General features: G+C 37.9%; 1 protein-coding gene across 5 annotated transcripts in view; it reads right to left on the bottom strand.

The window, feature by feature from the left end:
* Positions 1-15,330, bottom strand: part of invs (inversin) — a 269,090-nt gene that overhangs the window by 169,598 nt on the left and 84,162 nt on the right. For 3 of the 5 annotated variants that reach the window (XM_063043885.1, XM_063043890.1, XM_063043886.1), the window contains one exon: positions 11,683-11,849. In XM_063043885.1, coding sequence (XP_062899955.1) covers positions 11,683-11,849 — 167 coding nt within the window. The remainder of the gene's footprint in view (positions 1-11,682; positions 11,850-15,330) is intronic. The other 2 variants (XM_063043889.1, XM_063043888.1) reach the window with 1 other exon arrangement.

A 15,330-nucleotide genomic window follows, 5' to 3' on the forward strand; every position in this document is an offset into this window, starting at 1 on the left:
TTTCCTCCTTTGAAGTGGAGGAGAACTTCTTTAATTTGGCAACCTCCTAATGGATTCAACAAGGAGTTCAGTGTCAAAACAAATTTGGAAAACTAAATGTGCTACTTACATAACTTTGACTTCCACATTCATGTAACTTCTTCATATATTGATGGTCACAATGGAAAATGATATATTTATTGTACAATACAATAGCAGGTCCTTTGGCCAACCAAAATCATGCCAACCTTTTTGCTCATCCACATTAATCCCATTTTCCAACAGTAAAATCATTTCTGCCATGTCTTCCCTATTTATGTGTCCATCTGAACGTCTCTTATGCAGAGTAAATATATAATTCCTTCATCTCTTCTGGCAGCATGTTCTAGACAACAACCACTCTCTGTGTGAAACACTTTCCCCTCAAATCAATTCTTCTCACCTTAAACTTAAGCTCTCGTTTCTGATAGCTGTTCCATGGGAAAAAGTACTGACTATCTATTCTATCTGTAGCTCAAGTAATTTTATATGCTTCCATCGGATCACCCCTCAGCCTCCACTGTCGCATGAATAACAAGCTTAGCCATTCCAATCTCTGCTCATAACTCAAGTTCCCCAATGTGATGAATCTCCTCTGCATGGTCTCTGGCACAACCACATCTCTTCTGGAGCATGGCAACCAGAACTGCACATGGTACTTTAAATACATTCTAATCAGTGTTTTGTACACTTGCAATCTATATTATATGCCCTGGCTTGTGAAGCTAAGCATGCCATATGCCGCCTTCCCCACCCTATTGCCCCCTGTTGTCACTTTCTGAGAACGGATTGAGATCCCCATGTCTCTCCATTCATTACCAATAGTTGGCAATTGTGTAGTGAAATATCGTTTACCTGCAAAATACAGATTCCTACATTTGATACAGTGGCATGCAAAAGTTTGGGCACCCCTGGTCAAAATTTCTGTTACTGTGAATAGCTAAGCGAGCAAAAGATGACCTGATTTCCAAAAGGCATGAAGTTAAAGATGACACATTTCTTTAACATTTTAAGCAAGAAAACTTTTTTATTTCCATCCTTTACAGTTTCAAAATAACAAAAAAGGAAAAGGGCCCTAAGCAAAAATTTGGACACCCTGCAGTACTTAGTAACACCCCCTTTGGCAAGTATCACAGCTTGTAAACACTTTCTGTAGCCAGCTGAGAGGCTTTCAATTCTTGTTTGGGGATTTTCGCCCATTCTTCCTTGCAAAAGGCTTCTAGTTTTGTGAGATTCTTGGGCCGTCTTGCATGCACTGCTCTTTTAAGGTCTATCACAGATTTTCGATGATGTTTAGGTCGGGGGACTGTGAGGGCCATGGCAAAACCTTCAGTTTGCGCCTCTTGAGGTCGTCCATTGTGGATTTTGAGGTGTGTTTAGGATCATTATCCTGTTGTAGAAATCACCTTCCTTTCATTTTCAGCTTTTTAACAGACAGTGTGATGTTTGCTTCCAGAATTTGCTGGTATTTAATTGAATTCATTCTTCCCCCTACCAGAAAATGTTCCCTGTGCCACTGGCTGCAACACAAGCCCAAAGCATGATTGATTCACCCCCGTGCTTAACAGTTGGAGTGGTGTTCTTTTCATGAAATTCTGCACCCTTTTTTCTCCAAACATACCTTTGCTCATTGCGGCCTAAAAGTTCTATTTTAACTTCATCAGTCCACAGGAGTTGTTTCCAAAATGTATCAGGTTTGTTTAGATGTTCTGCTGCTGAATTTTGTGGTGAGGACGCCGGAAAGGTTTTCTTCTGATGACTCTTCCATGAAGGTCATATTTGTGCAGGTGTCGCTGCACAGTAGAACAGTGCACCACCACTCCAGAGTCTGCTAAATCTTCCTGAAGGTCTTTTGCAGTCAAATGGGGGTTTTGATTTGCCTTTCTAGCAATCCTACGAATAGTTCTCTTGGTCTTCCCGACCTCAACTTGACCTCCACCATTCCTGTTAACTGCCATTTCTTAATTACATTACGAGCTGAGGAAACGGCTACCTGAAAATGCTTTGCTATCTTCTTATAGCCTTCTCCTGCTTTGTGGGCATCATTTATTTTAATTTTCAGAGTGCTAGGCAGCTGCTTAGAGGAACCCGTGGCTGTTGATTGTTGGGACAAGGTTTGAGGAGTCATGGTATTTATAAAGCTTTGCAATTTGCACCACCTGGCCTTTCCTAAGGATGACCGTGAACAAGCCATAGCCCTAACAAGCTAAATAAGGTCTGAGACCTTGGTAAAAGTTATCTGAAAGCTCAAGTCCCTTGGGGTGCCTAAACTTTTGTATGGTGCTCCTTTCCTTTTTTTCACTCTAAAATTGCATGAGACAAAAATAATACGCTAATCTTGCTTAAGATGTTGAAAAGAATGTTTCATCTTTAACTTTATGACTTTTGGAGATCAGTTCATCTTCTACTCACTTAACTATTCATAGTAACAGAAATTTTGACCAGGGGTGCCCAAACTTTTGCATGCCACTGTATAGAAGTCAAATAATTATACCGTTGGACAAGTTTAAAGCTTTAAATTAAGCCTCTTACCAATGGTTGTACATTACAAGGACTTGCTATATTTATGAATAATATCCCTTTATTTTGGGTAAGACTCCAATAAGTAATGGACTAGAAAGAACTGCCAAGTTTAAAAAAAACACAAGAAAATCTGCAGATGCTGGAAATCCAAGCAACAAAGACAAAATGCTGGAGGAACCCAGCAGGCCAGGCAGCATCTTTGGAAGAGAGTAAACAATCAATGTTTTGGACTGAGACCCTTCATCGGGGGGTGGGCACACCAAAGTGGGTACAACAAATTCATTATTACTTTAAGACTGCACAATTTTGTGAACTAGCATATCCAACTGGTTGAACTGTCAGATTTTTATTATCTTCTGAACACTACGGAGCACTTTATATGAGTATAAACTAGTTAGTTAGATTTGTAGGGAAAGTTATCAGAAGGTAAAGTCAATTTTATTCATTCATTTCACATATTTGAAAATGTGTCCTTAAGAATGTTTCCTAAGAAAATAAACAACAAAATTTGGGCGTGACTTCCACAGCTTTTTATTTAGGAATCCTCCAAGTACCCAATCAAGGTGATAATAATTTCTCTGTATAGGGCAGCCAGATTGAAATACAACACCTTAGATAGGATCTGACAGCTCAGTTATCCAATGAACAAAATCATTTCAAAGCTGGGTCCATTGTCTTTCATTACTTTTTACCCTAAAACATTTGCAATGATAAATCAGCAAATTAGTGTATCTAAATCATTCTGGTCACAATTACCCTTAATCAAATTGATTATGGTTCCCATTTTGTTCACCACTGGAGAATGCAAACATGGGCAATTGTATACAATGCAATTTTCCTTACCCCCCCCCCCCGCGTGCGTGCGCGCACGCGCGCACACACACACACACACAGAAACAAATTGTACATTCTTTATTTTTAAGGCTTCCTTTCTCTGATTCTTCTATTTTGTAATTCTTGACTGACTGGCCTATCTTGAATAGAAAACATTTCATTTATCACTGAAGTGCTTGCTTCAATAGATAATGAATACAAGAAGAGAAAGGAATATAAAGAAGTTTGAAAAAGTGAGCTAAATTACATGTGCATACTTTAGAAACAAAGGAATTACTCCTGTAGCATAAATGTTTCATGTTACCAAGAAACCTTAGAAGAGAAGAATTCCCAGGAATGAGAATGGACTGGAGCAACTAGTATTTTCTCTTACAGATGAGTTGGCAGAGAGGAGGCTTTATATGCATATGAAATCATGAATAAAAAGACATTGTTTCATTGGTCAAATGCCTAGGAATCAAAATGCACCAATGTCAGATGCTTTTAAAAAGAAAATAAATTTCAAAAGGAAAATAACAGGAATTCTGCAGATGCTGGAAATTCAAGCAACACACATAAAAGTTGCTGGTGAACGCAGCAGGCCAGGCAGCATCTCTAGGAAGAGGTGCAGTCGACGTTTCAGGCCGAGACCCTTCGTCAGGACCTGAAGGGTCTCGGCCTGAAACGTCGACTGCACCTCTTCCTAGAGATGCTGCCTGGCCTGCTGCGTTCACCAGCAACTTTTGTGTGTGTTGCTTCAAAAGGAAAATAATCATTTAAGGCATTAAAGGTCAATTGCCATACTTTGTTCCTGCCCTGAAATATCCCTTGATATGGGGAGATGCTGTGCAGAACAGTTTGTTGCACAGTTTCACTGAACAGTACTTCTGCAGTCCTAGTCGAGATTATTTTCTGAAAGAAACTCTTACAACCATTATCTTAAATTCTCACTCTGGAACTTGACCCTGAGGGTTCACTATGCTAGTGCATCTGCAGCACTAAATCACTGCCAAGCCAGGTCCTGCAATTGTTTGTTAGTGAGTGTCTCTGTATGATAATCAAGAAACTCCCACATTTCATCTGCATCAATTTCTTTAATTACTGCCCTTGACAGCAATGTTTTCATCTCTTCTTCTAAACTGGCAAGAACCACTGAGATTCACAGTCACGGTTTCTACCAAACACCATTTATACAGTCATTTATACAGTCTTCTTCCCAATAATTTCTGATACTATCTTCGTTACATTACAAATCTTCCCCAAGTCCATCTGCTATCCATCATTATGAAGCTGTGCTTGGGGTAATACACATCGACACCCTGGGCCATAGGGGAAGGGAAACAAGTTATCTTTAGCAGAAAGAATATGACTTCTGCAGTTAGAGAAGTCTGCAGTGAGGTGAGTATATCTAGGAGTGATATCAAGGAGTAGCACTGCTTTGGATTTGAAACCACTGCCTTTAGAATATGTCCTACAGGTAAGGCAAAAACAAGACACAAACAGCTGCTGAAACAACGCCCCAAGTCATCCAGACCTTCTGGATGGATTTCCATTTGACAGGCAAGATCTTTAAACTTTCGCTTCAGCAGTCTGAGATACTCACCAGCAAATACTATTTATTGGCTCTTCACTCAAATCTGGGACATCTGGACAGTGAAGATGCATACATCGGGATGCTTTTCATTGACTACAGTTTGACATTTAATACTATCACCCCCTCAAAACTAATCAATAAGCTCCAAGACCTCGGCTTTTACAACTGGATCCCCAATTTCCTCAGTTGGAGACAGCGGTCAGTTTGAATTGGCAACATTTCCTCCATAATCACCATCAGCACAGGTGCACCTTCAAGGTTGTGTGCTTAGCCCCCTGTTTTACTCACTTTATACTTATGACTCTGAGGTTAAGTACAGCTCCAATGCCATATTTAAGCTTGCTGAGGACACCACTGTTTTTGGCTGAATCCAAGGCAGTGACTGATCAGCATATTAGGAGAGAGAAAATCTGGCTGAATGGTGTCACAACAACAACGTCTCATTCAATGTTAGCAAAGCCAAAGAGCTGATTATTGACTACAGGAGGTAGAAACTGGATCACAGGTGTAGAAGGTCTGCAACTTTAAATTCCTCAGCATTATCATTTCAGAGAATCTGTCTTGGGTCCAGCACATAAATGCCATTACAAAGAAAGCACGGTAGTGCCCCTACTTAGAGGTTTGCAAAGATTTGGCATGTCATTTAAAGCTCTGACAAACTTCTATAAATGCGCAGTGGAGAATAAACTGACCGGTTGCACCACATCTGGTGCGGAAACACCAATGCTCTTTGATAGAAAATCCTACAATAAGTAGTGGATATGGCCTAGTCCATTACAGGTAAAACCTTCCCAACCTCTGAGCACAAATAGGAGGAACGCTGTCACAGGAAAGCAGCATCAATCATTAAGTATCCCCACCACCGAGACCATGTTCTCCTCTCGCTGTGGCCATCAGGAAGGAGTTACAGGAGCCCCAGAACCCACATTATCAGGTTCGGGAACAGTAATTACCCCTCAACCATCATGTTCTTAAACCAGAGGAGAGAACTTCACTCAACCCAACACTGAACTGTTCCCACAACCTATGAACTCACTTTAAAGGATTCTTCATCTCATGTTCTCGATATTTATTGCTTGTTTATTTATTATTATTTTACGTATTGTATTTGGACAGTTTGTTGTATTTTGCCCATTGGTTGTTTGTCAGTCTTGTTTGTGGCTTTTCATTGATTCTCTTGTGCTTTTTTGTATTTACAGGTTTCCCTCGCCATCCGAAGGTAGAGCATTCCTATGAAACGGTTCGTAAGCCAGAATGTTGTAAAGCGAAGAAGCAATTACCATTTATTTATATGGAAAAAATTTGTGAGCGTTCGCAAGACCCAAAAATAACCTACCAAATCATGCCAAATAACATATAAAACCTAAAATAACAGTAACAGATAGTAAAAGCAGGAATGATATGATAAATACACAGCCTATATAAAGTAGAAATACTTCTCTACAATCATTGCCTGCACTCTTCTCTGTAGCGAAAATTTCACGCAAGCACTCTCAGCAAAAACACTCTCTCCAATAACCTTTAAGCGATGAAGCTGCCAAATCATACCAAATAACACATAAAAATACACAGCCTATATAAAGTAGAAATAATGTATGTACAGTGTAGTATCACTTAACGGAATTGGGAAGACAGCGAGCACACTGATGATGGTGTGTTAGGCTGAGTCGTCGGAGGCTGGGGTGGTACAGTGGTCCCCAATCTCCAGGCAGCGAACCGATACCAATCCACGAAGAATGCAGTGGTGCAGCCGTGGCCGGGTCGCACCCAGCACGTCTTTAAGAAAAAAGTCGAAATAAACAAAGCTAATTAATTAGGTGCTGCCCGGCACGTAAATGTCCGCCCAGATCAGAGGCAATGCAATCGGCAATCACCTCTAATCTGGGCCAACATTTACATGCCAGGCGACACCTAATAAATTAGCTTGTTTATTTCAGCTTTTTTCTTAAAGATGTGCCGAGTGCGTCCCAGCTACCGCTGCATTCTCCACGAATCAGTATCTGTGTACGGCCCAGGGGTTGGGGTAGTGGGACACTGAGGTGTCATCTCATCATCGTCTGTTTCCATCAGGGAGGCAGGTCATCTTCTTCTATGTCTGGCTGCCTCGATGTCGAAGGTCGAGGTTCGTCATCTGCTGTGACTGATGTGGAAGGCTTGTAAAACAACAGTATGCTTCATTGCTTAGCCTCGTGCATTTTTCTATCATACAGTTCTTTGTAAGCACTCAAACTATCTTGCAAATATGCCCTAAACAGATGTACTCTTTCAAAATTAAAGTCGTACTTTATCATTGCAGTGAAAATCTCACGCAGTTGCTTCACGTTCAGTTCCTGGATGACTTCACTTTCGGTTCATTCGCTACTGCATTCGGTTTTGATTGTTATCCTTTCTTCTTCCAATTGCATCAGCTCTTCATCTATCAGTTCTTGGTCATGGGATGACAAAACCTCTTTAACAGCATCTTCGTCAACTTCCACAAGCCAAACTCACTTTGTCCTTACTTTGTTCACCATGATCGAAACGCTTAATTACGTCTAGTTTTAAGCTGTGTAACACCTTTACGAGCTCTTTCAGGCTTTTCCGATACCTTAGAACTCATCTTGCAAATGGATGCTCACAGGCACGTGTTTAAGCAATGCTGGCTAGAATGCAGTTCCGAATCTGGGGGAGGAGCGGCTGCTTGGGGCACGCGGTTTTTTTTCGTGCGCTGCCTTTTTTCGTAACAGTGAAAACACCTTCTGTTAGCAAAAACAGGTAACTAATGTAGGTCTTTCGTAACAGTGAGGTTACTGTGAATTGTGCACAAGAAGAAGAATCTTAGGGTAGTATATGATGACATATATGTACTTTGATAGTCCCTAGGGCACTCTTCCATCATTCATGGTGTTTGTAAATGGAAGACAGGGGGAGCTTCAACTTAACACCTCTTTAAGCATTACTATCCAGCAAAAACATTAGCTTGTCCTTGGTGACCTTGAAGCATCCAATTACTCAGCACTCTTAACCTTAGGTGGTTAATTCAAAACCTCCTTTAATGTGAATGGATCTAAAGCCAACACCCCAGATCACACTTCTTTGCATCCATTACTAGGTACATTAAAACTTGAATTTTCACATCCAACAAAATAGCCTGCCTTTTAACTTTTGCCACATTTTTATCATTTTCTACAGAAACCATGGCAATTCTATTTCACCTACTGTATTTAATAGAAAATAAAAGGACATAAACATTTATCAACAAGATTTGGCTGAATGCTAGTGGGAGACATTGGTTGGTTAATGATGCCAATGTACACAAATATGCCACCTGCCATTCTTCACTATCTAGCACTGTGTTTATGCTCATGATTTCTGAACTGCTGTATGCACTTTCCTTATAAACAAAGGAAAAGGATGCTCCAGAGCAACATCACCCCAAATTACTTAACATTATATGAGGTCTTACAGGGCTTTAGAAGTTCCCTTGCCATTCACCTCTCTGGTTTTGTATCTGTGGCCTTTCAAAAAGGAATTTTACTAAACACCTGAAGGAAATAAAAATGCAAGATGATGATGAAAATCCACAGAATGGAACTAATTTGATTGCTTTTAGAAAAAGCTTGATAGGATTGATAAGGCAAATGGTCTGCAACACCAGAATGATTCCATGTTATAAATTCAAAATAGAAAAAAATCATTTCCAAAAGTAGTGCCTGTTTTAAATAAGTTTTTAAGCTTGTGATTTCTGTAGCAATTCATACTGAGCTTCCGAAACAGGAAAAATCCTTTGAATTAAATATCTACCCATTCATTTTTTAAATATATTTTAACTGCTAACTATGATGAACTACAATCGGGACTGTGGAAGATTTCAGCTGCTTCACTTACATGAAATACAAAAAAAAATGTCCAACTTCAATACTGCAGTAGCTGCTTCTCAAATAAAATTTTGCATGGCAATGAAATAGCAATCAAACCTTGCTTTAGACTGTTCTTTTTCAAATGAATACATAACTAACCTTTCAAAATGAATACATACCTAACTAAAGCTTTAATCAGTAATTATGCCACCTAAAGATGTGGAAATTACACACTTCAATCACCTACATTAATATTCTATATAAGATCTTTAATCCTATTAAAACCCTATGTAGCATTATCATTTTCATCACTCTAAATATATGCAATATTTTCAGAAGTTATATTACTGAGAATTTCAAAAAGCTGACACTACCTTGCATATTCTTTGCAGAACACCTACGTCCTTAGGTCCAAATTTTTTTTTTAAAATCTCACATATTCAAAATAACAAGAGATAATCGGAGGTTCTGTAATAACAATAGTTGCTATCCCTCCTGCAATAATAATTGTTGTGCCTTTAGACATTTTTATACATTTCCTAATACTATTTTGAGCTACATGCAGAATACTTTGCATGCATTTAAATGTTCTGTGGTCGATTGCTTTTCTCCTCTTATATAATAAGGTTGACAACTGACAGCTCCACAGCAGTGACAAGCTGAAGAAACAGCCCACCTTCCCTTTTCTCAATCTAATTAGACCTCTAATCCTCTAGATGAGAGGCCCAACTACACATGTTCTACATGACAAGGACAGGTATTGATTATTTGTCATGATGGTTAACACTGCCCCTGCTGAGGCCATTCTGAAAGAAGCAAACTTCTTAAATTAGACAGCATTTCAGCTATCCCAGAGGCCAAATGGCAAAACAAGTGAAGGCTAATAAAAGGTATAAAAATGAACAAATCATAACATTATGACAAGGTGATTGTTCACAGCAGTACAGATTGTGTGCTTTGCCAGACTAGTAATAGCATTTGCTCCTCTTCTTTTTCCTATAGTGCTGTTCCAGTTTTGACTGAATGAAAGGCCAGAACAATTAAGGAATTTGACCAGAGAAGCTAAGTCTGGAAAGCAACTATCATCAAGGGACACAATGTCAATACCAGGTTGCACTTGTCAATAGCAGCCTACATGACAGGCGTTTACCTCAACCATATTTTTAAATAAATTCTCTGCATGCTCAAGTTTTGTTTCAATTTCTAGGTTAAGATACACTTTATTAGTTGGCCTTTATATCAGTAAAGAATTTACAGTGTGCAAAGAGGCAAATTAATATCTCAAAGCACCCATCATATTTAAAGCTGGCATACCGTTGAATAAAATCTTTCCCCAGATCCTACCCTATCTGTCAAGTGTTTCCAGCATTTTCTGTTTAAAAATAGGTTCTGAAATGTATTTCAAAAGGCAAAACACTGATGATGGTGAGATATGGAAGTCACCCAATCTTACCAAATACCAATGGTAAGCGAAGTACATTTTGCTACAAAGTGCTACTGAACTGAGTGGCTTGACTGTTCCGTGAGTATTCATACTAAACATTCCAAAAATGGCCTTCTTATTGAACCAAATAAAATAAAGCACCAAGAAGTATTTTATATTGCAATAACAAATGTCACACTGAATATATCAGACAAAAATAGTAATTTAATAAGCATATAAACTATCAACATAGGTGCAGTGCCACACTCTTCACTATTATGGAAGAAAAAACAATTTTTATGCTTTGTTTGCTATTCACAGAAATTCCTTCTCCAAACTGAAGCACATTTGAAAGCTTGATGCTTCAATGCAGAACTGAAGAAATACTGTTATCTCATATTTTGTTATCTACCAGATTGGCTTGATGCAAAATATTCCGTGGTCCCTTTCACTGATGAACATGCTAACATTCAAACATCCTAACAAAAATGACTCCCTGAACAAACAAAAACAATGATTGATCATTTATCTGATTTTGTTGGGACTTTTTTGGGATTTATTTTCTTGAGAGCAAATTAGCTACTATTTTTCCCCAGAGTGATATTTTTTCAAAATTAATGAATTGTTTATAAAAAATGATACAGCACAATGTATGATATAAAGGGGTTTAGAATAAAAACGTGAAATAAAATATACACTAATCAAATTAAGAATTTTCAAGGATTACAGCTATATTTGGATTAAATTAGAATCATACTCACCATAAGGATATTAAGAGAGGATAGAATGATAGATTGATCATGAGTTTTAGGCATGTAACCAATAATCCAAACTCTTATTCAGAGAAGTTGTTTATTATGCAACTGGTGCACATGAGCAAATAAGCAGATCCTAACTGCATGTCAAGAACCTGCTGCTCAAAGCTTACATGAATATGCTTGCCTTAGATGATGAAGAGGTATTGGATAAAGTTACTTGTAACAAAGGACAAAATAATTACCCCTTTCCGTAATGAAACAGCTTTACGATCATTGCTAAATAGACCAGGTAGAAAATAAACAGTCAAACAATTCACAAAACATAAGCTAAAATCTACCTGGTCCCTCACACTTGATCGTCTCCATTAAAACAAAAGGGGACAGCACTGCCCCTGTACCAAGCTGTTGAATTTACTGAAGTCCTGAAGTTTTCATCAGTTACCTGGAAATGTTTTGCTCGTAAGATGAGTAATGGCTAATATTTTGCTGCAAAATCCATGCCATTGCATTCCCTCTACTAAGTTAAGAACAGCTTTATGTGATGAATAAGTTAGAATAAATGTGGAATGCTGTATGAACTAGACAGTCCTTTGCAATTCATCATTAGTCATATGCTCTAATATAACAAAATAGATCTAGAAAATAAATACCATGTAAACTTAAGTAAAATGCTTCTTCACTTTTTTGGATAGGGAACTCAAAAATCACGCTCACCTTCTGTGCTGCAAGATGTAAGGCTGTCCTCTGGCTGCGATCTGCTTTGTTGACATTAGCTCCAGCTTTAAGGAGTGCTTCAGCACAGTCCAATCTGTCAGCAAGCACACAATACATCAGTGGCGTCCGGCCAAACTGGTCCTCTGTATCTTTTAAATCTGGATTTGCTGAATTTAAAAATTTGGGAGAAAGAGCAAAGTAAGTTTGTTTTAAATGTATTAGATAATTTAATTACTTTGCTGCTAACATAGATAATTAGAACAAATTGTTTCAACTCATGCAATTTAACTCTAATAGGTTTATAGTCTGTAGAAAGTGACTACTGCACCTCTATGAAACTTCGGTGACATTAAGAGAAATAATCTTTCTTTGTCTTTGGTTAAATATTGTTTCTATGAATCCAACACCAATTGCTGCACCACTATAATTCATCAATCCCTCCTCACAGCAGACCAATCACAGCAAACCATATAGGAAGGGAAAACGTTTGTCAAGTGCTTTGGCTTTGTGATGGTCAATCTCATAATCACTCAATAACTGGGCAACAACTCAGAGCATTGAACATCATCATCTTCAACTATCTCCTACATACCTTGCCTGGAAATTTTATTTCTTAAAAAGGCTGTGGAGTGACCAATAAGATCAGGATCCAGTACGCCCAGTTTTAGCTTAGCTTGTAGCCACTTCTGAGCTACAATTTCAGAACTGTAAATTTCTAATTCTAATTCCTCTACAACCTCCCCAGCTATACTGATAATCAAATAAACTTTCATCTCTTTAAACTTCTTCGCAGCCTTAGCACATGGCAAAAAGTCTTCCAACTAATATTCATCTCTAAAGTTAATTTACTATAGGCAGGCCTGACAGACAATTTGCTCAAAGCATTGTCTCATCAACAGAAAATGACAGAATGAGCAGACAATGTTTTGAGGAAGGATTCTTACTCAGCTCTTCATTCAGTACTTTTCACACTTCAATTAAACAACACATTGCAAGCTCCTCAATCGATCCCAGACCAATGCCATGAGAACTTGCACTTTTTTCTGTGATGCACTGTAGCCCCACTCCCATTCTTCTACCAGTGCTCTAAAATAAACATCTCATTGTCCAATATCCTGAAATCCATAATCCTCCACTGAAAATTACGCAAGAGATTCGCCCAGAATGTTACTCAGAATGGAGTGAGTTACAACAGGTGACCAGATAGAATGGCTTGCTTTTCTTGAACAGAGAAGTGATCCAACTGAAATATTCAAAATTAGGGAGGCGCATTGACGGGAACAGTTTCTCACTATCTACCCGCCTACCAATATGACAGAGACCATAAGTTTAAAGTAAGGGATCTGATACTTAGTAGGGTCTTGAGGAATAATTCTTTTCCACTGAGAATGAAGTTGAAATCAGAATGACATTACGTTTGGGAAAGTACTCTCACTGTATTTAAGTACTTAGAAGTATACTCAAGCCACAATAGCATAAAGACGATAGATCAAATTCAGGAAAATGGGATTAGTATACATAGGGACTTGATGGCCTTCATGGACATAGCAGGCTGAAGAGACATTTCTTACACTGTATGACTTTATGACTCTTTGTATAATACACTATCTCTTCAAAAATATCACATTACACTATATACATCACATGCATTCCTTCAACTTTCTATGAGAATTCTGGAATTAATAAAAAAAATATGAAATTGTAAACAACAGGGTAAATAAAGGCATAATAATTACTATTAACATTTTATATAAAGTACGATTACAATAAAAATCGCAAATACAGATACTTCCCTAATATGTGGAATATAAATAAAATTATCAGGGTCTATAATATATCATACGCTACCTTATATAAACTACTTGTCCTCTGGGACACCATTTACAATGCAATAAACGATCCATTAACATACAAGTTTTCCAGTGGCTATTCACTAGCACTCTTGATTTCTCAGCACTGCATCTATTTTCCTCTCAGTCCTAGTATCCAGCACTTTTAATTTTCCAAAGGTTCAAGTTCTCACAAGGATTTTTATTTTAAACATACTAGTACAAATGGGAATACCTAATAGAAAAGGTGTGTTAAGTACAAACAGCAAAGATATTTTTAGTTCATACTCTTGTATCTCTGTTGGCAAGAAAAGGTGGTTTGCGTTGTCAATTACATAGTTATTTACTTTATAGTTGTGGTGTTGCATCTCTTTTAGCATCTTAATATATATTGTGGTATCAAAGTAACTGTATTTTCCAAATTGCAGTAGCAGTAACTGGATTAAAAGTATTATGACTGTTAAAGAGGTGAGGGTCTTTAGAAATAGTGATATAAATGCAGTTACTGCTGTGGATGGCAATTAATTTTCTGTACCAATGTTCCAAAAAATAAAATTCTGCTCCAGCATTACAGATTTTTCATTAATTCCCTCAATGATTTTTTATTTTCATAAGTATCGAAACAAAAGTAATCAAAATATATTCAAAAAGAACAAGCCTATAGAATTTAGTGAATCGTAATCTATTGGTTGCTATTAAACTTCTTTACACCAATACGTATTGAACTAAAGTGACCACATTTAACATCTATCGATGTCAAGATAAATGACAGGTTTCAAAATCGTACTGATTTATGATTGTGACAATCTCCATCATGTCATTTTGCAACTATTACCAGTACGTGTTCATTTTGAAAAGCATGTTTAACATGCTCAAAATCAACGTTATTATTTCAATAAGATATCTGCCTTTTTTTTTTACAAAAAAGCACCCAGTCTGTACGTGAAATACAAACAAGATGGATGCTGCTCAGAAGGTTTCTTCCATCAAATAAAATGTGGAGAGTAGAGCTGAAGTTCTACTGCACAACATTTCAGCTGCAAATGCTAAATTACAGTGCGGGCTTGGCAAGGGACCAGATTCCCCGAGTGTGCCCCTGAGCTTAGGCATACCATTAAGGGAAGTGACAGATAGATTACAGACATCACAGTTTTTTTAATATGGGGTGTGGAGGAAGGGTGGGGGGAAATAACAAAATGTAATTTACATTATGCTCTCACTACAGTTACAGAAAATTATCAGAGCAACCACTGACTAGTCCGCTCAAAAATTACGTCGTTGTAAAGCCATAGTCCCCGCCCCCCCCCCCCCCACCAATTACTACTAAAACTTTAACAGTAAATCATGAAGTAAAATTATATTTTTCTATCAGGCTTCATGACCAAATGTATTGTTCAATATAAAGAATGTATATTACGTAACTTAACTAGCTGTGGAATGGAGCTGGGAATAATGTTCACAAATGATCATAATACTCAAATGCATCAGAGGAAAGAACATATAACAGACTTAAAATGAAGAGTAATGTGGCCTCTTAACTGCATGCACACTGAGAAGCTTTGTATTACAGACAAAGTGCACAACTGAGAAATAACATCATATGCTGAAACTCTTCATTAAATTTTCCAGGAAAAGAAGCCTGTCTGTTAGTTCATCAAATACATTCAGCCAGTGGGAAATCCAGCCATTTGAAAATCCTATGAGGAGGAACAAAGGCCATACTAAAAGAATGAGAATTGTACAATTTCTTCAAATGACACAAAAACAAGGCAGTTATTTGGAAAAATGGCCATTTTCTACCAATTATGCCTAAATCAGG

The sequence above is a fragment of the Mobula hypostoma genome, chromosome 3, assembly GCF_963921235.1.
Source record: "Mobula hypostoma chromosome 3, sMobHyp1.1, whole genome shotgun sequence".
In the NCBI taxonomy this organism is placed as follows: Eukaryota; Metazoa; Chordata; class Chondrichthyes; order Myliobatiformes; family Myliobatidae; genus Mobula; species Mobula hypostoma.